Source organism: Podarcis erhardii (genome assembly GCF_964252035.2).
Source record: "Podarcis erhardii genome assembly, chromosome: Z".
NCBI lineage: Eukaryota > Metazoa > Chordata > Lepidosauria > Squamata > Lacertidae > Podarcis > Podarcis erhardii.
Window position 1 is genome coordinate 37,686,406 of NC_138504.1, and position 24,596 is coordinate 37,711,001.

General features: G+C 45.8%; 1 protein-coding gene across 2 annotated transcripts; it reads left to right on the forward strand.

Moving 5' to 3' along the window:
* The first annotated feature begins 22 nt into the window (after window positions 1–22).
* Window positions 23–22,635, forward strand: FAM78A (family with sequence similarity 78 member A). 2 transcript variants are annotated; one of them, XM_081848467.1, is made up of 4 exons: window positions 23–259; window positions 1,494–2,313; window positions 18,597–19,121; window positions 22,579–22,635. In XM_081848467.1, exons 2-4 carry the CDS (start codon window positions 1,979–1,981, stop codon window positions 22,583–22,585), a joined length of 867 nt encoding a protein of 288 aa, XP_081704593.1. In that variant the 5' UTR covers window positions 23–259; window positions 1,494–1,978; the 3' UTR covers window positions 22,586–22,635. The 2 variants fall into 2 exon arrangements, with proteins under 2 accessions (XP_081704593.1, XP_081704592.1); XM_081848466.1 differs by lacking the exon at window positions 22,579–22,635 and adding an exon at window positions 22,167–22,363 and having other exon boundaries at window positions 99–259.
* Window positions 22,636–24,596: the final 1,961 nt, after the last annotated feature.

Consider the following 24,596-nt stretch of genomic DNA (forward strand, 5'->3'; position numbering starts at 1 on the left):
TGGACGGTACCGAGGGGCTGCCGGGTTGGGCTCCTCCATCCAGCTGCGGGGAGCGGCAGTAGCAGCAGCAGCAGCAGCAATCACAGGAGCAGCCTCCGCCGCTAGCGCCAGACCAGACCCTCTCAGCATCAGGAGACAAAACTTTACGCAAAAGTTTTTCCCCTTTTTTGGGGCTTTTAAAAATATATGTATATAGATATATATCTATTAAGAGACTCAAATTCATCTTCCTTCCCCTCTTGGTGGGGCGTTTCGAAAAGTAAGGCATCGCGGATGTTTTTAGAGGCTTAGAAAATAAATAAGTTTTTCTTTCCAGGAGAGCCAGGACTCAACTTACCGATTGTGTTTTCGACGCAATCCAAGTCACTTTTGAGCATTTATAACAATTCCTCCTCGATTTCAAAAAAGGGAGACAATTGAAGCACGTGCTTCTGTTGAAATCTAGTAAAACTTTTTAAAAGTTTGGCTGCTGGCTAGGGCCCATATATATTATATTTAGAAGTGACTTAACAAGGTACTATAGTGTCTGTGATTGTGACAGAGAGGTTTCTGAATTAGCTGCCTTGGTGTTTCATTTTATTTCTTAATTATTTTTGCTTTACTGCCCAGCAGAGCATTCTGAAAGGAAGCGAAAGAAGGGTGGTGTGTATGTGTGTGTATCAAAGTAAGGGATGAACTAGAAGAGAATAGTGCCTGGTGCTGAGCACCCTTATTAAGCCTGTTCCTTTCAGCTACCCTAAGGACTCTTAACTGGCTTGTTCTTGGCTGAGTTGTAGCTAAGATTTCTTGTTTAGAAATGAGGAACTTGTTTGCTGCAGTGAAAAAGAACACTGTGTTATCCAGGATTGCCATGCAATCCTAAGTCCTAACCATTGTATTCTCAGGAGTGAGCACTATTGAATTCAGTGGGACTTACTCCCAGGTAAGTGGAGGATTGCAGCTTTAGGCTGCTGTATAACCACATACGTGGAAGTCAGTGAGACTTGCTTTCAAGTTGCCATGGTTAGGACTGCATTGTTACAGCGTGCTGTCATCCCCTTTCTTCCAGAGGTGCCTTTTCATCAGGTGCATGAAGTCATAAATGTGACAGAACGAGGTTCCAGCCTTCAAACGGCTGCCACGATAAATTGGATACTTTAATTCATAGACTTCTTTTTTAGTTTGATGTTTTCTCTTAACTGGGAAGAGAAACTCATTGAGTGCACCCATTTCCCTTTTCTTTTCCTCCTTCATGGATTTTTCTTTTTAAATGCAAAACAGGGCAAATTTGATATGTTAGTAAAACTTGTGTTTTATTATTTTTTGAGCTATTTATTGTGGGTTGCTTTTCTTATAAAAATCAGCGAAACCTGTTTTTTCAGAAGCCCGCATGGGGGAGGAGGGGTAGAAAAGTTTGTTATTTGTTAAAACTTACTGTTGGTCTTTTCCTTATTGTGGTGTTTTGTGTGTATGTGTGTGTTTAAAGTCTTTTTTCCCTTTTTGTTTTTACTAAGGGGAAGTTGGGAATAACTGGATGTCAGGAAGTGAAGTGAAAACTCCACGTTGTCTATGAGAAGCTGAGGAGACAGACCAAAAGGGATGGATTTATTATTCATATAGACCATCAGCATTCTGCTTTAAAAGGATTTTTTTTTTAATCCAAAGAAATCTATAAAAAAGGAATAAAAGACCAAGAGTGCGATGCAAGAGTAAATAACCGACTGCATTCGAAGAAAGGAAGGCTGAAGGGAAACCAAACAAAACCAAGATATATTTATTTGCTGAACCTGCATCTCTTTTATATACAGTTTTCCTTGCTTATCCAAAATAGTATTTATCAGACTTTTGTCTGCCATTGCACAGAAGTTTACATACCCAAAAGGCCCCACTCACGAAGAAAGCGCTGCAAAACCTGTTACTCCAACAAATAGTGGGATTCAAATTTATATCTATATGTGTATATATAGCGAAACTTTTCCCACGATGACTCTTCTATCCTATGGATATCGGTTTTGAGATAACAGATGAGGATTGTTGGCGCCTTTTGGAAATCGTACTGGTGTTGTGGGCCATGGGCTGTATTCAGAGCATTAGCTGCAAATCAAAAGGTTTTCGGGAGAGTATTACTGTCATTGAAGTTAAGGCCTCCATCGACCCCGTCCCTACCAACATTGATGAGTCGTCCAGTGTGGTTCTGAGATACCGGACCCCGCACTTCCGGGCTTCTGCTCAGGTGTTGGTGCCTCCTCTCCCCAGAAAAGAGACCTGGATCGTCGGCTGGATCCAGGCCTGTAGTCACATGGAGTTCTACAATCACTACGGGGAACACGGAATGTGAGTGGTACAGTATCGGCTGCGTGTATTAGATTTAACTTGTTATGGTACCTGGGGATGGGGGGGGGGGGAAGGGACTTGTACACTGCAAGGATTTTTACCAAGGGGTGCAACCTGCTGTACAATTGGATAAGGGACCCATGGCTCAGTGGCAGAGCACCTACTTTTCAGGCAGAAGGTCCCAGGTTCATTCCCCAGCATGTGCAAGTAGGACTGGGACAAGTCTCTCTACTTAAAACCCCAGAGAGCCTTTTAAACAGTGCTGAGCTAGATGGACCTATGGTGTGACTCAGTATACAGTTCCTTCCTGTGTTTTAGGATGATGGTCATAGCTCAGTGTTAGAGCACCCACTTTGCATGCAGGTGTCCCTGGTTTGATTCTTGGAATCTCCAGGGAGGGCTTGGGCTCTATCCCTTGCCTGACATTCTAGAGAATGGGTAGGCAAACTAAGGCCCAGGGGCCGATCCAGACCAGTTGCCTTCTAAATACGGCCCGTGGACGGTCCGGGAATTAGCATGGTTTTACTGGTGGGGCTGTGGGTTAAACCACAGAGCCTAGGACTTGCCAATCAGAAGGTCGGTGCTTCAAATCCCCACGACTGGGTGAGCTCCCGTTGCTCGGTCCCTGCTCTTGCCAACCTAGCAGTTCGAATGCACGTCAAAGTGCAAGTAGATAAATAGGTACCGCTCCGGCGGGAAGGTAAGCGGCATTTCCGTGCGCTGCTCTGGTTCGCCAGAAGCGGCTTAGTCATGCTGGCCACATGTCCCGGAAGCTGTACACCGGCTCCCTCGGCCAATAAAGCGGGATGAGCGCCGCAACCCCAGAGTCGGCCACGACTGGACCTAATGGTCAGGGGTCCCTTAACCTTTACCTTTACATGAGTAGAATGTGTGCTTTTATTTAGAATGCATCTCTGGGTTATTTGTGGGGGCATTGGAATTCATTCATTATTATTTTTCAAAATATAGTCGTCGTCCCCCAAGGTCTGAGGGACAGTGGACCGGCCCCCTGCTGAAAAAGTTTGCTGACCCCTGGTGTAGACAATATGGAGCTAGAGGAATGAAGGTTCTGATTTGGTATAAAGTAGCTTTCTGCGTTACTTATCCTCCTGTCACTGGTGGCATCCAGTTTTGTAGGGCAGGTTTGTCCCTCATTATCACCCTCCCTCCAAATCCAGTGCTTCATTTCTCCTCATAAGGTCCCTGGAACCTGCCTTGATACCAGGTCACAGAATGACTGCATGCCTGCTCTGGCTGCTCCTGACTCTCCAGGCTCCCAGGTCTTTCTCCTCACCTGCTCTGGGATTTGTTTAGCAGGAGATGCCAAGGATCAAATCTGGGACTGTCTGCTTGCAAAGCACTTGCCCTATCTACCAGTGATCTATGGCTCCTTCCAACACATTCCACCTCCCAGCTGTCCCGTCTCATTCACTTATGTAAGAAAATGCAATTTTGGGGGGAGGGTGTCAGTGAATGGGGCTAAATGTGTCTTCCCCTTTCCGTTAAGGGTCAGGTCAGTCCCAATCTGTATAGGTCCTGCTTTTTGTTCCTGCTGGGGTGTGATGGAATGTTGGGGGGAGGAACTGAATTCTTTAAACCGGCTTCTTCTAATAGCAAACTCAGCTGGTGAGTACCGGTGGGACTGTATCCAAAATTGGACATGCTGAGAAACATGAGGGATAATATCAGCATGCTCAAGGAGGGGAACTAAAGTTTTGCAAATGCATAGCAAATATTTATGGTGAAATCCTAATGTCCTCCTCAAATAGCCCAAATAGAATCAAGAATTCTTAGTGGTGACACAGAAGAATATCTGCTCTGGGAAAGGAAGCAGGAATGGAATGGAGTACCCTAAGAAAGGGCATGGCTGGCTGGAGGCCTGAACAGGACCACTCCCCACTGCCACCTTTTGCTGCAGGCCACATTTGTAGGTGTATATTAGCCGAGTGGCTATAATTTAAATGGCCTGTGTTTTGATCCCTTCCTGTCATGGCCACTGCAACAACCTGGCAGTGAGTTTAAGGGAAAATTGGCTTCCTGCATCACCAGTAGGGATGGGACAGAAATCAAATTCTGTTCACATTTGAAGGGGGAACTTACACTAATTAGCACTTCCTGAAACATTCTTTGAACTTTATACTTCTCCAGATTTTGCAATGAACTGTTCCAACCAAGTAATGGGTACAAAAAACACATACAACAGGGTTAAAGTGTGCATAAAAACACCTTTATTAGTGAAAACATTGTATTGAAAATACATTGTGTTAAGGGGAAATGGGTTTGCAAAAACTGCCCCTTAGGCAAGATAGCATAGCAAAAATGTGAATGTTTGGAGAAACGTGCTCTGAAACGCTTATTAATTTTCATGAGGGTCTTTTTAATCGCAAAGGGATGTGGAAATCTTAATTTAAGAATTGGGAAAAGTGAGAGAAACCGAAATGGATGGATTCACTGGCACGGTTGTCCAAGGAAACCTTTGGGTCTTTCAGCACAGGAAAAGGCGGCTTTCTGCTTGTAGCGAGTTTCCTTATCTGTTCTCACACAAGGGAGCAGCGGAGGAAGTCGCCAGGGGCCTCTTCCTACACTGACTCAGAGCCTGCTCTGCTCTCTGAGAGGGTCTCTTTTAAACTTTCCACGTTTGCATCCGTATTCCACCCCCTCTCCCACCCCCAAAGAAGTGGGGAGTCTCTGTAGCACAGGAATCTCATTATGCCCAGGGCACAAGCAACTCTTATAGGGATATTCCGTGTTTGTTAAGATTTAGGGCAGGCAACCCCATTCATTCTCACAGCAGTCCTGAGACGGAGCTTAGGTACCTCCTTGCCCAGATATCTAAATATATGCCCAGATATCTAAATAATGAAGTTAAGGCTCTTCAGAAATTTAAACAGTTATATTTCTTAGAAATCTGACCTCCTTCCTCTGAGTCTTTAAAATCTGAAATAGTTGCTTCAGTCCAGTAAGGATCATGGTACAATTTGCAAGTAAAGCAGGTTTGTTTGTTTGTTTGTTTTAAATCAAGTCACTATTGAATGCAAATGGGGGACACCTTCGGATGTCTCTCGTTGGTCCTCGGGATTATTTCCCAGGCAACACTCCCTCCCCAGGTCCTGGGTGATTTGGGGTGCTCCTTGGGCACTTTTGGCCTGACTGGACTGTGCCCTTGAACTGCGATGCCTTTTGCTTCCCTGGATGGAGGTATTTGCAAATCTCTGGCTTCTGAGTGGCTGGAGAGTAGCTTATGGTATAGGGCCCTTAGATGGAGAGTGTGGCCCTCGGACGGAAAAAGCTTCCATCAGTCTAGCTACAAATGCATCATGCTCTTGAGGTGCTTTTAATATTGAAATTAAATTTATATTTATATTGAAATTAAATTATTAATACGCTGCCTCATCTTTCAGAATAGCCCCTCTCCAGCAGGGCAGCCTGACAACATAAAAAAAAAAGTTAAAGCTGTATAAAGTATCAAACAACACACTATTATCAATAATAATAGCAGCAACAGCAGAACATTTCGCATCCCAGTAAAAATGGTGGCCTTTGCCTCTTACACACCCTCACTTAAAAGCAGTCGTGTATAAAATATTTTTAGAGCCCCACATATCTTTTAGGTGAGGGCATTCTGCAACCATGGGTCTGCCACAAATTATAATTTCCCCAAACATCAAATACAGTGGTACCTCGGGTTAAGTACTTAATTTGTTCCGGAGGTCTATTCTTAACCTAAAACTGTTCTTAACCTGAAGCACCACTTTAGCTAATGGGGCCTCCTGCTGCCGCCGTGCCGCCAGAGCACGATTTCTGTTCTCATCCTGAAGCAAAGTTCTTAACCTGAAGCACTATTACTGGGTTAGTGGAATCTGTAACCTGAAGCGTATGTAACCTGAAGCGTATGTAACCCGAGGTACCACTGTACAGCAGGATCTCATTTACCCTCCTATTTTTATTTTTTACCTCCAGCCAAGGTTTGGGAAACCAAATGTAACCTGTTGGCCCTCACTGTTCTTACTTCACATCCTCCTTGGGTGTTTTTTTTGCCCTGCTGGGATGTGTCCTTGAAAATTATTATGGCTCTTGGTTGCTTGAATGGAGAACAGAAGGGTGGGTGAGTTTGTGTAGAAGCCAGCCCACTGTGCAGTTGTCAAATTCACATCCTCTTTGCTGCTCCCATTTTTGTTCTGGCCCCGCCCACCACTTCCATGTGACTGTAGTTAGAACAGAGGCACCTGTGCCTTTACCTTCCCTGGTCTGGAGAAAGGGGGCGTGGCAAGCGAAGGGGGCGTGGCTTGAGGAGAGTCCTGAAAGCTGAGTGGGCCATGTCCCCATCATGCATTTACAGTACTCTTACCCCTTTTAGCAGTCATGTGCTGGGAATTCTGTCTCTGTGAGGGAAGCTCCTAATAACCCACAACAAACTATTGTTGGCACCCATTTGTCTCAGGAGACGATGGAGGACTGTGAAGTGAAACCATGAAAGTTAAGGAGCCATGAAAGTTAAGGTAGCAACCAAAGTGATGCAGGCAGTGGATCAGCTCCCCTGTGGGGAAAAGTCACAACGTTTGGGGCTTTTTAGTTTAGAGAAAAGACGAGTTAAGGGATGGCATGATAGAGATGCATAAATAGTGGATAGAGTAAAGTTCTTCTCCCTATTCTCATTACTCAGGGACATCCAGGGAGGCTGAATGTTGGAAGATTCAGACAGAAAAGTAATTGTGCATTATGTAAAGAAGTACATTTATGAAATCTGCCTCCTCAGGAGGCAGTGTGGGCTGGATCTACCAGGCTCTTTTTAATGTTCTTACATGTATGGAATAAAAAGTGACTATGGAGAGGTTTGAAGGACTACACTTGACCCCCCTGGGCTCGCCGCCACTAAGCCAGGAGGAGAAAGCCGGCTTTAAAAAGTAGGTTCAGATCATAAGGACTTGAGAGGCATGTGGTTTTCCCCCTCCGCCACTCCCCCAACTCTGCTTCTCCCTTAAAACAGGAAGCCGTGGGGAAGGCTGCCTGAAATAGCCCTGAGGAAGTTTGAGGGGAGAGCAGCCACAATGAAAAAGAGGCCCTAAGCAAGGCTAACCCAAGCCAGTGTGCTGTCTGTCAAAATTGCGCCCTAACATTGCCTCTCTATGCACAGGAGCCAACTGGATGGGCAGTTGAAGGGCTACAGCTTTGGTTGCAGCTCAGGAGAGCAGGCCAGCTTATGGGGCGTGCAGGGAAATAAATATAGCTCTGTCCTCCCATAGAGAATAGTTGGGGTTTCCAAAGGAGGACTCCCTCTTCCCCACTGCCCACGGGAGTGTGTTTTAGGTGCTTGCCTTGCTCCACCTAATGGTAGGCTTGTCTTTAAAGGCTGTACTGAAAACAATTCTGACTGCTCCCTCTTGCCATGAGAACATAGGAAGAGCCTGGCTGCTGGGTCATTCCAATGGCCCATCTAGTCCACCATCCTCTTCTCACAGGGCCACCCAGATGCCGATGGGAAACCCTCAAGCGAGACCAGAGCACATGAGCCCTCTCTCTTCCTGCACTTTCCACCCCTGTGTGCAAAGTGTCATAAAGAAAACATCAGTATAAGGCAACTTCCTGTGTTCATTTTCAGGCACTATGGGCAGGGGAGAGATTCCACTCAGTCGGCAGTGAAAGCCAATCTCTCAAATCCACACTTTCCAAAATAATATCAGAACCGAAACACAGCCATCCTTCCAATTTCACACTTACCCAGATTTTGTGATGAAGTTCCCCAAATAGTGAATAATATAGCATACATTATTATTATTATTATTATTATTATTATTATACACTGCATTTTCCCCGATGGGACTCAAAGTGGCTTACAGATAAAAATAGGAACCAATAAAAACACAGGGAAAAAGTATTTAAAAAATAAACATTGATACAATATAAAACTATATACATACATAGCATTCATTATATTAGGTGGAAATTGCTTGCAAACATGTACATTAGTCAGAATTGCATACCAAAGTTTGTTTATTAGGAGAAATTTGCATGGAAATTCCATCCAATTTCCATTAGGATTTTTTTTTAATTGCATATTGCTGCACAAATGTGGAAAACCGAAGATTGGAAAAGTGAGAAACACGGAGAACTGAAATTGTTAGACCCCCTCCATCTCTTTGCATGAGAAAACAAAACAGTATTGAAAACATCATCACATATAACCACCCCAATACTAAGCAGAGCTCAAATAGTAATGATTTGCACAATAAAAAGGACCCAGGGGTGGGGGAGACTCTTATGCAGGACACAGCAAGGAATTCCTTCAGCAGCATGTTGAGGTGGGCTGCTCTGGGGATGTGCTTTTTAAAATTATTATTGCAGTAAAAGAATGTGCACCCCACAGGCAGAAAAGGGATGACAGGGACTTGGCAAGCGTAAACTATAGAGGGAGCAGATGGCTGCAGGGCTGACCGCTCTGACACTGGCCAAATCTTGGGGGCTGAGCATTGTGTGTGGGTGAGAGGATAGATGGAAATGTCACATTAATAAGAGAGAGCCACTCACTTGCTTTCCCCAAAAAAGAGAACTGAAAGAAGGGAAACCTCTGTAGAAGTGAGTAAGCTAGATAAGCAGAAAGAGGAGAGAAGGAATCAAGTTGTAAAAAAGCTACTCTGTCCTAAAACAGCCTTGCAAATCCACACACAGAGTTTCTAGTCCTCAAACAGCCAAAAGGGCCTGTTTATACTCATTCCCCTTCTGCTATTCATGTTGATGCATTGATCCTGTTTATATCCTGTCTTTCATTCATCATAAGAGCAGCCCTGCCTGGTTAAGTTTTTCGTTTATTTCATTTCACTGAATTAACTTAAGAAGAGGCTGGCTGCTGAATCAGGCCAAAGGCCCATCTAATCCAGCACCAACCAGAATGCCTTAATGGGAAGCCAGCCAGCAAGTAGGACTTGAGTGCAACAGCACTCTGCCTGCTTACGATCTCCAGAAACTGGTATACAGAGAGGCATGTTGCCCTGACAGTGGAGGCAGAACACCGCTCACCCTTGACCATTGGCCCTATTGGCTGGGCTCAGTTGGGGAGTTTGCGTCCAGCTAATCTGAAGGGCTCATGAGGCCTTCAGTCTTTCAGCTGCTGCGCCAGCCCAGATCATTCAGATGCTTTCTGTTTTGGGTGTGTATATGCCATCGCTGGGGAAGTATCTCCAGTGATTCAGAGTGTACTGCAGCCCACATCCTGGTGTGCTGCCATTTCGTGAGCTGGCCCTTAAGTTTCTCACAGCGGACCAGAAGGGTCTTGTTTCTCCATTAGTCACAGCCTTAACTCACCAAGAAACTTGCCTGACTAGTTGAATAATGGAATCCTCCACTAGATTTTTTCCCCCAGGTGGAACTCATCGGAAACAAGTTCCGGCACCTCAATGGTGTTTGGGGCTGGTTGCTCCCCCTAAAAAAGTCTCAACAATCAACAACTTTAGTTCCAGCACCTCGTTTTCTTTTTGAAAAAAAGCCCTGGCAGTTACCATCTTATTAGGAGATCCATTCCTCACAATGTAGGAATAGGGCCTTATAGTGTGGTGGCAACTACCCTTTCGAATTCCCTCCCTTTAAATATTAGACAGGTTGCTGTCTCTGTTGCCTTTTCAGTGCCTACTTAAGACCTTCATTCCTCTTTTCAACAAGCCTTTTAAAGCTGAGCTTTTTCCCAAGTCTGCACATGTATTGGAGTTACTTTTAAGAAATTTTGTTTTATCAGTGTTGTATGTTTGCCATCCTGTGTTCCTTTGGGGGAAAGGGCAGGAAGTAATAAGAAAAATAAGAACAAATTTCTTTTAATAAGAAAAATAAGTACATAATAATAATGTTATTTCATTCGTTAGTTAATAGAGATTGATTATAAGAACCAGGGCAAGCTTGTACGTGTGCTGGTAGTCCTTTGGGGAATCTCCCTTTAAACTATAAAAACTATAAATGGCAAGAGTGCAGGGACCAAATTAGGCCCTGAAAGCCCGTCTGGCCCTTGGGACTTTCCCCAATTCACACCCTCACCCATAGGTGCTCCTGTCTGCCTGGAACCTCTGGCGTCACTTACCAATGACATGTGGCCCCAAGAAGGCTGACCATGAGCGAATGTGGCCCTCCCCATCTCTGATCTATGACTTTAACATAAGTACTTCAAATTGCTCCAGCCTGGCAGACCTCAATGTGGTGAGGGGAAGAGCCATAATTTTGTTTCTCCTTCATCCCTGCGCTCTTTGCCCGTGTTAAGATTTTGTAATTGTTTTTGGAAACTTTGGTGTATGTTTCATCACGTGGATTCTGGCCAACCAATCAATAGCGCACTTTGGTTTACATAATTGTACTACAGGAGTACAATATATGTGTTAATGAAATTACTTGCGAATAGTGGAGCTAACTTAGCAGGATACTTACGAAAAACGTGTCCCCTACTCCAAAAAAGAAACTGTTCCCCAAAAATAATATAGCTTAGGGCATCGTAATCCTATGAACACTCACCGAATCTTGCTTGATGTGTGCTTGCTTTGATGAAGGCATGAAATAGCCTAGTGAATTACATATTTTGTAAGCAATTCAAAAAATACAAACTTCATGCACATCCCTACCCCTGACTATAGGCAATGTTGCCTGGGGTGGATGGGAATTGTAGTCCAAAACATTTGGAGCCCCCCAGTTGTGGAAGGCTGTGGTGCGGACAGTACGCTGTCTAGATGGTCCAATTATCTTGCAGCTTTCTGTGTTCATCCAGAGGTTAGATTGGGGCGTAAATTTGATTCAGTCTGCATTTAAAGGAGAACCTACCTAAATCACACTTCCCAAAGAACGCACGTACTGAAACATGGCCATGCATCAAAGTTCAATATGCTCTTGATTCCCCCCCCCCCCAGTGCAGTTCTCCAGCCAAGTAATTTATACGAACGTGCATATACTAGGGTAAAGTGTACTTTAAAATACATTAAGATGCTGGAGATTGAACGAACTACTGCAATTGCATTTCACCCTTGGCACTAGACAGATGGGCGATGGGTCGTTCGTTGGTCACCATGTGACCAAATGGCAGATCTTATTGCTTCCTATCAAGTGATTTCTCTCCCCCACCACACACTTATTCTCCTTCCTAAGATTTAATATATATATATTCAAACGGTGTCTGCAGCATTCTGAACCTAAACGGAAACAGCGGGTTGAAGCAGGAAGTAAAACAGGAGAAGAAACATCCTACTTATAACCCCCATTCTTCAGTGTGTTGGCAAAAATTCTGCCAGCTTCTGAGGGTGTGTGTGTCTAAGTGCTCACAATTACGCTGCTCACCTTTCCCATCTTAGCAGACGGCTGAAAGGGAAGCGTTAGTTTCTAAAGCAGCACTAGGAAATCTGAAACCTTGGGGCCACATGTGGCCCTAAGCTTGTGACCCTATATGCATGCTGAAGCTCTTTACAAACAGATTTCTAGAGCTCCCACCCTGGTGAGTTTTAGTCCAAGGCACTTAGGACCAACCCTACTCTTTACTTCTAAATCCCAGGCATGCAGGGGCTGGTGATGGTTGTGCAGTAGCAAGGCCAAACACCCCCCCCCCCCCGCCCAAATGCTCAGGAGACCTGCAAGTATTCCACTCATTTCAGGGCAAATCTAAAATAGAATTCATGGCTTAAACAGAACCCTGTCTGTATCCTAATCCTATTTCTATTAAATCTCTTGAATGGCTTTTTTTGGGGGGGGGGGTGTTGCATTCTGTCTGCCCAAGAGCTTGTGTCTATTTGGTTCACAGCCTCTCTGCCCTGCTCCACCCACTATGAAGTGCAGTAAGGCAAACTGTGGGGCTGATGTCTGGCACAGGAAAATCTGCGCTTTTATACTACCCGCTTGGTCTCTTTGTAGTATGAAGCAGAGGTGAACTCTGGCCAGATTAGACAAGTCTCTGGTTTTAAAGGTTGCTATTTGAAAAGCAACAGGAGATCATTTTAAGCAAAATGGCAAGTACATTTGTAGAATAATAGGGCCAAAGGGATTGTGAAGAACAAAATTGCATGGAGATTCCCCGCCCCCACCCTCCTGTGTTCTCTGTTGTGTTTCCTTAAGCACAAAACCTTCCCCATCTGAGAGATTACATTTCAGAATGGCAGAAATGCCAGGGATGGATTTGGTGCTTGTATGTGCTCAATGCCGCAAACACTAAATCTGCAATCCTCTTAAAAACAGCAGACTCCCTGTTGTCCCTTGTGCGAGAGAGATGTGATTGGAAAGGAATAAGATTGCGGATTTCGTCTAGGTTTCCTCCATTAATAGCTTTGCTGAAGGGTTCTGTGTAACTCAGAAAGCTTGCATAGTTCTACACGAGAGATGGCTGCCATACTTTTTTCTCCCTCTCCCCCCGCCCCCACAATCTTTGGGGCTGGACTTAGTCTATGGATTGCTACAAAGCTGAGCCAGCCCTTTCCATCTGCCTTTGCCCTTTGTTCACAGCTTATAGTTGATTTTAACCAAACAGTCTATAAATTGACTGACTGACTGATTGAATGAATGACCACCACCATCACCCCAACATCTTTAATATCTCCCCATAGAGAACCATGGTAGACACTGTAGCACAGATGCTTGATAGACATGAGGCCTATTGGTTTCTTTGGGGAGGCAGTGGTAGGGGCTGGTGGATTCCGATGCTTCAAGGACGGAGCTTAGCAGATAAGCGTATGGGTTTAATAAAACCTCCCACCCACCCCTGGCTCCATCCACAGACGAGGTATTATTGGCCAACACCCCAATCTCTATGAGCGATGCAAGATTCCAGGGGTTCCAGGTACTTACCCAGGGTCTGTGTCCCCTTTTGGGAACGGGGCACAGCAGAGACTGTGGTGTTTTTATAATACACAGTTTATTTACACATATTGTGGTACCTCTGGTTAAGAACTTAATTCGTTCTGGAGGTCCGTTCTTAAATTGAAACTGTTCTTAACCTGAGGTACCACTTTAGCTAATGGGGCCTCCTGCCGCTGCCGCATGATTTCTGTTCTCATCCTGAGGTAAAGTTCTTAACCCGAGGTACTACTTCTGGGTTAGCCAAGTCTGTAACCTGAAGCATCTGTAACCTGAAGCGTCTGTAACCTGAGGTACCACTATATATGCAAACTGAGCCTTTGATGGAGGGGTTCACAGTATCAACACCCTGGAGGGGTTCACAGTATCAACACCCCAAAAGGGTTTTGTTTCTCCCATAGCTCCAGCCTTGCATTTAGACAGGCAGCCAACATTGTGCTCTGCCTCTGTGGTGTTCCAGCTTGCTGCTTTACTTCTAGGTCACATTACCGCCTCCAGCTTCTAGCTCACATAACAGCTAACTCAAACCTCTCTGCTGTAAACTCTGGCTTTATCTGTCTCACAAAAGCCCATTATCCTTTGTTCTCTTAATGGCCCAGAACTCAGTCACTCACCTCAACATAGGAAGCTAGCCTGGCTTCATTAGCTTTTAACATTTGCTGCATCCAGGGATTTGAGAGGTCTTGCAACCAGTTTTAACACCTCAAGCCTTCATTAAATTCTAACACTTTCTAGATCCAGGAATTTAGAGAGATCTAGACTAAGTACACGGGACGCGGGTGGCGCTGTGGGTTAAACCACAGAGCCTAGGACTTGCTGATCAGAAGGTCGGTGGTTCGAATCCCCGCGACGGGGTGAGCTCCCGTTGTTCGGTCCCAGCTTCTGCCAACCTAGCAGTTCCAAAGCACGTCAAAGTGCAAGTAGATAAATAGGTACTGCTCTGGTGGGAAGGTAAACGGCATTTCCGTGTGCTGCTCTGGTTCTCCAGAAGCGGCTTAGTCATGCTGGCCACATGACCCGGAAGCTGTACGCCGGCTCCCTTGGCCAATAAAGCGAGATGAGCGCTGCAACCCCAGAGTCGGCCACGACTAGACCTAATGGTTAGGGGTCCCTTTACCTTTACTAGACCCTTGGACTCAAAACCACGAATTTTACAATCTTGCCTGTATCCTCTATACAGCATTGTGTTGATGGCCAATCCTCAACCAGACAAAATTCTGTTGCCTCTATTCAAGTTAAACAAACCCTGGAGGGGAAAAAACCACTCGGTACCTAGAAAGAAAATTAGGATTACGATTAGCCTAGGATTTAGAAGGCTGGAAAACAGGATTATTATTATTATTATTACTAAATCACTTTTGCAGCCATCTTTATTTTTTAAGCATGCAAAATGCATTGGAAAGCAGAAAGCAGGGAGGTGGGGAAGGAAGGTAACAGACAGTTGGGAAACGTGCAACTTTTTATGTGGGAGAAAGCTCTGTGGATGCACCTTCCCCTTAAAATCTTCATAGGAAAATATAATTGCCCCCCACTACTTTATGCAGAGCTTTCTGTGCTGTTACAACATCTGAGCCGCCACCCCATCAATTGCCACCCTCTTCTCATACCTATTTGTATGCCAGACAACCAAGGTGCCCCAGTTTAAAAAGGGACTCAAAGCACCACATTTAATGTGGAAGCAAAGGGTCAGGTATGAATGTGGGTATTGATTAAACCCTGCTCCATTCTGTCTTAGCTGATTTGTCCCTCTGACCCTAATATCGCTCATATTAGCCTCCCCAAACCTGGTCCCCTCTAAGACATTGTTGAACTCAAAACTCCTATCAACTCCAGGCAGCAGATTGGGGATAATGGGAGTTGTAGTCCTACAGCCTTCCCTAACCTGGTGCCCTCTGATTCTTTTGGGCTCCCATTAGACCAGCATTGTCAATGGCAAGGCATGATGCGAGTTGTCTGCCAGCAACATCCAGAGGACACCAGTTTCCACCACTCCCAGAGTTCCCTGTGAAGAGGGATTGGTTGTTAGACAACTCTGAGCCCCCTTAACAAACCACAGCTCCCAGAATTCTTGTGGGGAAGCCATGACAATTTAAAGTGGTATGATACTGTTTTAAATATATGGTGTGGATGTGGCCATACATTGACTGGTTGTCCAGGGTGTCAGACAGAGAGGGATCTTGCTTCCTGCTCCTTTTAGCTGGAGATGGTGGGGATGGAATGAACCTGGGAACTTTTGCTTGCAAAGGGTAGGTTTTTCCCACCGAACTATGGCCATGCTCTCTTGCAAATCGGCCACTGGTGAATATAATAGCTGGTTTGAAAGAGATAAGGTCATAGGAAACACAGGAAATTGCCTTATACTGAGGCCAATGGTCCATTTAGTTCAGAATTGTCTATCCTGACCAGCAGTGACTCTCCAGAATCTCAAATGGGAGCCTTTCCAAACCTTACCAAGATATGCCAATCGGGATTAAACCTGTGATCTTCTGCATGCAAAGCAGATATTCTGCTACTGAATTGTAGTCCTTCATCTAAATGTCAATAAGGCTCCAGTTCCCATGATTCGAACCTGGGACCTTCTGCATGCACAGCAGATGCTCCGCCACTGAGCTGCAGCCACCCTCAGGTGAGATTGAGTCAAGGACAACAGCTGGCAAGGGATATGGGATGGACTCTGTGTGTGTATGCAGTGGGCTTTCTTGTCAGCCATAAAAAGGGCAATGAAGCCCCATTCCCTTCCTCCTGCTGAAATTTGTAGGCGGATTTAATTGCTTGCGAATGCCAGTATTAGCCACGTGCAAGGCGAGTGAGGGCCCCGGGGGGTTGTGCAAGTTTCCTCCCCATAGATGTATGTGCCAGAACGTTTCCTGTCAGCCTCGTACCATCTGCTTTTTACGCCTCCCCTTCCCTTCGGTTTCCTAAACAGCGCTCTGCCGCGCACTCGTTTCCCCTCTTTCATTGCGAAAATCACACACAATGGGGGTGGGAGGTGGGTGATTTGCCATATTGGCTCAGAGTGATAAGCCTCAGCCTGTTCCGCAGGCCTCTTTTGACAGCACCAGGCAGAGAGGTGGAGTATAAATGTTTCTAATAAACCAAGTAATTAAAATAAGATTTAGTAGACTTCTTTTTCCTCCTTCCTGCATTCCTCCAGGAATCCCCACTGTTGTTTTTTATTTTTCTTTAAGTTGAGCATCCTAATCCTTTCCCCAATAAAGAAGGGCCAAGGCCCAAAACAACCCTCAGTGCCAGCAATGGGGAACCTGTGGGGTCCTTGTTATTGCTCAACTCCAACTCCAATCGTCCCTGGCCATTTGCTACCATGCTGGCTTCCAGGAGTTTGAGACCAGAAACATCTGGATGGTATTAGCTGAGGTTCCCTATCGCTGCTGTCCACCTTGCAGTGCTTCTGTAATATCTATGGCAGGGCTTTGGAAACCTCCAGGTCCACCCATTTGGCCCTGTAGCCTATTCCACCCAAGCCATGCCCTTCTGTCCTATGTAAAATGCCAGGTGCAGTGGCGGACCTTGACGTCTCAAATTTCAGTGGTGCCCTGTGCAACGCCAATATCCAGCACCCCGTTGGATATTGCAGTTGCAGCACCCCAGAAGCTCCACACTGGTCATGCAACCCTAGATCTGCCTTTGCCAACTGCAGTCCAAGTAAAAAGTTGAAAGGGTGGCAATGCACCGCCCATCAGCTTATCTGCAAAGCCCCGTGACCAAGGTAACACTTTGGAAAGGGCTTCCAAAGGCCACCTGATATCATTGCAATGCCAGGTAATGGGCCAGTCAGGTGGCTCTGCCTACCTGCTGAACTTGGCCGGTGATGGATTGGGGAGATAATCCCCTGTCCTTCCCAGGCCTTAATTTCTGCCTGAAAATAAATAAAACCAAACCAGATTAATCATCATCATCATCATCATCATCATCATCATCATCATCATCATCTCCTTTCCCCAAAAGGGTCTCTCACTGGGGATTTTGAGACAGACAGATGGGCACACACGATGTGACAGAGAGCAGACGTTTGCTTTCTTACGGTGATCTCTGATTCACCCCCCACTGGAGAAAGTTGGATGAGTACTTCCCCCCACCCCACCAAAAAATCCTCCAGGCTTTTCTCAGTCCTGTGGTAACCCCAGATGTCAGCCTCCCATATGCTAAGAATTGCCCCATAGCTCCTTTTCCTCTGTCAAGAGAGCCTGTGCTCAGTTAATCTTTTATGCATCCTGAGATGGTCAGGCTCCTTCTTACAGGACATTTGTGGTTTGACAAGACATGGCCTTCTGTGGGAGCAGAGAAACAGCAACACTTAGGATTTTGTGGCAGGGGCTATGGTGGGGGGGGAGGGCCATAGCTAGGGAGTGGTGAGGTGGGCCCCTGCCAAGGGTGCAGGTGGGGGGGGGCACAAAATCGGCTAAAAATATGTAAAAATTTTGATTATTGCCTCATAAGAAAAGGTTTTTAACAGAGGGTGAATTGAATGGGTGAAGGGGGGCGGGTTGGAGGATAGGCGGAAAGAAGAGCTAATTTGTCCGTGGCTAGGGGGCGCAATCAGGACAGTTCTGCCAGGGGCGCAAGTTCACTTAGCTACGGCTCTGAGGGGGTGGGAACTTTCTGGACTACCTTTTGAAGACATTGGTAGGCATATCCTAAGGCAAAAGTGGCCGAGGAATCACAGCAAATTTTACTGCAGTACCGTTCGTTTGCTGGCTGGCTTGCTATTTATTTATTTATTTATGGCACTTAGATGCCAACTATTCTTTCAAGGAACTCAAGATACTGTGCATTTTATCCTCACAACAACCCTGAGAGGTAGGTTAGGCTGAGAGACAGTGGCTGGCCAAAGGTCACCCAGTGAGCTTCATAGCTGAGGGAGGATTTGAACCCCATTCTCCCAGCTACCTCAGTCCCAAGGCCCAAATGTGGCCCTGCAGGCCTCTCTATATGGCCCCTGAAGACTCTTCCCCAGGCCACTTCGCTCACTGGCCCTGCTTTGCATGCTTTTGCCTGGCTGGAATGTGCCCTTGAACACTGGATAAAAGCTTCTTGCTTGCCTGGATGGAGGGAGGACACGGAAGGGTGTGCTGCTCTGTGCATAGGGTGGGATTAAATAAATTTTAATAAATAAATTTTAGAAATCAATTAATGCAGCCCATTAATTGATAAAATGCTGAAGTGCTACAGACTGGAATACGGTGGTACCTTGGGTTAAGAACTTAATTCATTCTGGAGGTCCATTCTTAACCTGAAACTGTTCTTAACCTGAGGTACCACTTTAGCTAATGGGGCCTCCCGCTGCCACCAGTTTCTCTCATCCTGAAGCAAAGTTCTTAACCTGAGGTACTATTTCTGGGTTAGCGGAGTCTGTAACCTGAAGCGTCTGTAACCTGAGGTACCACTATACAAGATTCGCAAGTCTTCCCTGCAGGAGAAACAACGCTCATCTTCTCCTTTCCTTTCCCTCTCAAATGCAGGTCAAGCTGGGAACTCCCAGATCTCCTCGAGGGCAAGATCCAAGCGATCAGCGACTCGGATGGGGTCAATTACCCCTGGTATGGAAACACCACAGAGACCTGTACCATCGTGGGGCCCACCAAGAAGGAAGGGAAGTTCAGCGTCAGCATGAACGATAACTTCTACCCAAGTGTCACCTGGGCTGTCCCAGTGAGTGACAGCAACGTGGCCAAGCTCACAAGCATCCACAGGGATCAGAGCTTTACTACTTGGCTGGTTGCCACCAACACAGCCACCAACGAGATGGTCATCCTTCAGACAATCCGGTGGCGGATGAAGCTGGGCATCGATGTGACCCCCAGCAAACCTTTGGGGCACCGTGCCAAGCTGAAGGAGCCCCATGCCCAGGAGCAGCCACAGATCCTAAGCAAGAACGAGCCAATACCACCTAGTGCCCTCGTGAAACCCAATGCCAACGACGCCCAGGTACTCATGTGGAGGCCTAAGGACGGGCGCCCTCTAGTGGTGATACCTCCAAAGCATCGGTAATGAGACCCCCTCTCTCTCTATGTGTGGATTGGGAGGGGTGGGGGCAAAGAGAGGAGGAGGAGGAAAAAAACCGCTTCATATTTAAGAAAACATATTTAAGCAAAAAAACCCCAACCAGATGCACTTTTAAAACTCATATGACAGAAAAGAGAAATAATAATAATAATGCAACCATTCTACCTTTTCCCGTCGGAACGGGTCTCACTGTGCTAGAGACGCTCAACAGGAAGGACGCTCCCCTCAAGAGCATGACGGGGTGTGTGTGTGTACGTTTGTCACCAGACATCGAGTTTCTAAGGGAGCGAACAAATCAATGTCCACACACTTGATTTCCAGCTTTGTAAAAGTTGCTTTTTTCCTTCCTTCAGTTGTTGTTTTCAAGTTCAATCTCATTAACTTAGCTTGGATCACCTGAGAGAGAGAAAAAACGAAAAGGTTTTTTTAATATATATATTAAATGAGGGAGGTTTTATTTTTGAGATGGGAGGAGGAAGGGAGAAAATTAATTTTATTTAGTTGGGAAGGGGAGTGGATGCAGATGCAACAGAGTAGAAAAGAAAACAACAATTTGTTTATTTCTCCTCTCCCTGGATGATGATGATGATGATGATGGGTGGGTGGGTGGATTTTTTGTTCTTACAGAGATGATGTTCCAAATTGCAAACACAAGTCACGCGGCCTTATGTAGATTTTACTTTGCATTGCCAAACCTTTGCCTTAAGCTGCATTTTTTTAAAAAGCGGGTAAGCGGGGCGGGGTGGAGGGGGATAAGAAAGCAAGCAAGCAAAGAAGGCTCCTTTTTTCTTACTAGATATTAGAGTGAGCGGGGGGGGGGAGATGTTTTGTTCTGGAATGAAAATGAATCATTGAGCTTGTATTGCAACCAGTTGCTAAAGGAGGTTGCCATCTTTCCCCCCTTGCTTTTGAAACAAACTAAAACTACACCAGCAGAGATTCTCTTGGGACAGAGAGGCGGTGAAGGAAACTGCACCTGCTTAATTTCCACCTGACTGCTGCTGTTAGTAGTGCAGGGACTCTAGCTGCTTCCACACTAGCCCTTCTTTCCCCCTAAAATTATCACCCTATGTTTACTCAGTTCTTACAAATTGCATTCCTGTGTTGCCTCCGATGTCAGTGCTACTAACATTTCAATGGGTCTACTCTTAGTAGAACACAGTTAGATACAACCCTCTGTGCATCTTTTTCAAATCTGATCTGTAGTGGGGGGGTCTCTATTTTTTGGGTAATTTTAGGGCTTGTAAAAAAGACTTTTCAGGGACGTGGGTGGCACTGTGGGTTAAACCACAGAGTCTAGAGCTTGCTGATCAGAAGGTCATCGGTTCAAATCCCTGCGACAGAGTGAGCTCCCGTTGCTCGGTCCCTCCTAGGTACCGCTCCAGCGGGTGTTTCCGCGCACTGCTCTGGTTCGCCAGAAGCAGCTTAGTCATGCTGGCCACATGAGCTGGAAGCTGTACGCCGGCTCCCTCGGCCAATAAAACGAGATGAGCGCCGCAACCCCAGAGTCATCCACGACTGGACCTAATGGTCAGGGGTCCCTTTATCTTTAAAAAGACTTTTCAGGGCTCCTCCTCTTAAATTACAAACTTCCTGTGTACAGATTCACCCCACTTTATTGCTTTCTGTTTAGTTCAATGGAGGGATATTAGCAGTCCCTTCACTGCCGAATATTGTCAGTTTCTGATCCTGTGAACAGAGGTGCTTTAAGTATGCATTGCCTCCCATTTTAGCCCCTTTTTATTTGTATAGAGCAAAATAGACAGTACTATTTTTCTACATAAAAATGATAAGAAAATAATGAGAGGCAATCAGTCTTTAAAGCCTCCCTGCTCACAGGAACAGAAATTGGCAAAGCAGGAGAACTGTATTCAAGAAAAAGTAATATAATGGGCTGAACCTGGCAGCAGTAAGCTTTTAATTAACAGTTGCGGGGATCTTTGTTTAATGAGTCTTTCTTCTGAACAAGCATTACAGAAGGTTCTTAGCCATGGGGAGTGGCATTGCTGATCTATTTAGTGTAATATTAAGTGCTGTGCAGAACCACCAGTTTAATTTTACTTTCTGCACAGTGTGGGAAAGAAATGCACCAGCAGCACTGAAAGCAACTAGTGTGGAAGCAACATTTGCTTGGGGGGAATTGTATTTTTCTATGTCAGAGAGGGAAAAATCTGGTTTGAGCCCCCCCAAGTAATCCTCCCTAGCTTAGATGGGGATGCTGTGACCTGTGCAATTGCTGCAAATTGTCTGCCTTCCCTTCCAGAAGCAAGAATTTTAGCTCCAGAACGGGAAGCCGTGGCTCACAGCTTCTAGGGTCAGGTGTGGGGAACCTTTGACCCTCCAGATGTTGCTGAACTGCAGCTTCCATCAGCCCCAACAAGCATGGCCAGTAGCTAGGGTTGATGGGAGTTGTAGTTCAGCAACAGCTGGAGGGCCAAAGGTTCCCCACACCTTTCTAGAAAGAAAACAGAGTACCAAGCAAGGATAGCAGGAAGTGATCTGGGTGATGTTTTACTCTGGATTCTTTACCTCCTTCTCCATATCCAACCCTCTTCCCTTTGGGAGGGTCTTCAGGGCAGCGAGAAACAGTTGTATCCAACTAACTCAGAGTAGACCCAATGGAATTAATGTACCTAAACTAGCCATGCCCATATTGAAAATAACTTAATTTAGGGGCAGAGCTGTAACTTACTAGGGAAACACATGCTTTGAACACAGAACCTTTTGCGTGCAGTCTGTGGTCTGGGTGCTTATTGTGATGGCAAAGACCTCTGAATGTAACTTTTAGGAGCTGCTGTTGGTCAGAGTAGTCCTGGGCCTGATGGACCAATTGTTTTTATTAACATATATGAAATTAGTCACAATGTCCATTAATTGCAATGAGTTTACTCTGAGATACAGTCCATATGAAATATTTTAAGCGGTGGCAGGGGTGGGGAGGTGGAGGGGAAGAGACTCAGTTTTGAAAATGCACAGGCCCCAGGACAAAACTTCCATGACACACCGTTTCTTTCTGGTATTCACAGGAACAGGACTGTTTTCCCCTCTAATGATACGGGGCAGCCAGCGTTCAGCACGGATCACTTGGGATCGGGGCAATATAGGGGTCCCTTCTTCACCAAAGGGGGAACCCAGTGTGCCGTTTGGTTTAAAATTTAAAAAGAAAAGGAAGTGGGGAGGGGAGACCACATTTTCAACTCAACATGCAGGATTCTAAAATGCACACTTGTCTGTTTTTTTCTGAAAATAATAGTTCTCTAAGTAATGGTGTGTTTGCACTAGCAGATTACCATCAGATGCGCTTACCGCTGTTGCTGGATTTGACCCCTGCTGCTGCTGCTACTGCTGTAGAGTTTGCACTTGGCAAAGGGGTAGTTTGGTGTTAAATTATTGCTGGAAAAGCCTGCAAGTCACTCATCTGCTGTTTTTCCCCTGCAGGGCATGAAAGAGATGGTGCAAAACAAAATAAAAACAAACCATCCAACCACCCCAAAATGCATGATTAAGAGTTTACCTGCAGAAATATTTGGCTAGTGATTCCTTTTGAAAATATACATGTTCCCTCCACCACCCAACATATGGGGGTATAGCCATAGTTACTGCCCTCCGTTTTGAGAACAGGGGTAAAACAGGAGTTGTTTACTCCTGATGGAAGCCATTGTTGCAGTTAGAAGTGGGAGTTTACCATTGCTGCTTAAAATTTCAACAACCAGCTATATATATATATATATATATATATGAGATATGGATACTTGTCTTGAGAAACCACACATTCAGAATCTAGGGTGTGGTGTATTAACCTAATCCATCCAAACAATTCATATTTGGCAGCAGTTGGCCCTAAAGCTTGTTTTTGATCAGCCAAATCCCTCGCTCCTGTATGATCCGTAATCAAGCCAAGGAAATTAGACAGCTGCTACTTTTGAAGGTCACAGCTATATAGCACCAAACGAGTGTGCAATATGCTACTCAGAATGCACCAGTCACTGTGCCTGCATGAAAATGCTTACAATTACTTACAAAATGCCCAGAACAAGAGTCCTGAACATCTCAAGGCATGGGCTGATTCTCAGGCAAGGGTAATTTACTCACAGAGTTATTAAAATAACAAAGCACCACTACAGTTCCCAGGATCCTTTGGGGGAAGGGGAGCCACAACTCTTAAAAGTGGTAAGAGTGCTTCAGTTGCACAGTGTGGATAAGCGCAAGCAGTGGAGGCTGGTCTGTTAGGCAATTGGGGCACTCCCACACCAGTCAGTGCCCACTGTCACTGCCCTGCCTTCTTGCCTACAACCAGCCCAAGGGGTAGACTTGGCTGTTGGCTTCCTCCTCCTGTTGCCCTTGTAGAACTCAGCAAGGAGATGGATGGGGCGGGGCATCATAATTAATTGGCTCCACCTCTCATTGGTTCTGGACTGTGGCTCTACCTACTGTATGGGCTCACAGCCTTCTGCCCCACCAGCTTAGGCTATGAGAAGATGTTGCTTCAGCAAGCATCAAACTGAGATAGGACAGCTCATCTCCCTCCCTCCTGCTAGTTCTTCCCACAGTGAGCGGTGCCTTTTGAGTTAAAGGGCCACAGCACACCCCATCAGTCTTGGTGCTGCCAGCAGAGCAGAGGAGACTCTGGTCTCACTGGGGCCTCTGTGACAAGGTCTTTTAAGCACAAGGATGGCACCATTATATCTTCAGGCTGGGGCACAGACATTAGTAGGTTGTCTGGCAGACATGCTTCTTGGTCTTCTCTGTCCTTTCCCTTCTGCTTTGGAGTCCTCACCCTCATATCCCCGAGGACAAGGAATCTGATGCCAGGGTCACAGAATCATAAAACAGCTGGAAAGGACCCTGAGGTCCACCCCCCTGCAATGCAGGAATTTCAACCAAAGCATCCGTGGCAGATGGCCAGCTAACCTCCACTTAAAAACCTCCAAGGAAGGAGAGTCCAGCGCCTCTCATGGGAGTCTGTTCTACTGCAGAATGGCTCTTATTGTCAGAAAGTTCCTCCTGATGTTTAGTCGGAATCTCCTCATAACTTGAATCCATTGGTTCGGGTCCTACCCTCCAGAGCTGGAGAAAACAAGTTTGCTCCCACTTTCATGGGAAAGCCCTTTAGATATTTGAAGGTGGCTCCCTGATATCTCCTGATCATACCTCCTCTCACCCTCCTCTTATCTGGGCTAAACATGCCCAACTGTTTCTCAAACGGCTTGGTTTCCAGACCCTCAGTTGTGACACTGAACAGCTTTCCCTATGAAAGTGATTGAGAATACTTGGAAATAACAGCTGCATCTTAGGAAGCTGCCTTCTACTGAGTTGGACCATTGATCCATCTAGCTCAGTACTGTCTACACTGACTGGCAGCAACTCTTCATTACCCCAGGCAGGGAACTTTCCCCAGCCGTCACTTGGAGATGTCATTGGGGATTGAACCTGGGACCTTCTGCATGCAAAGCACA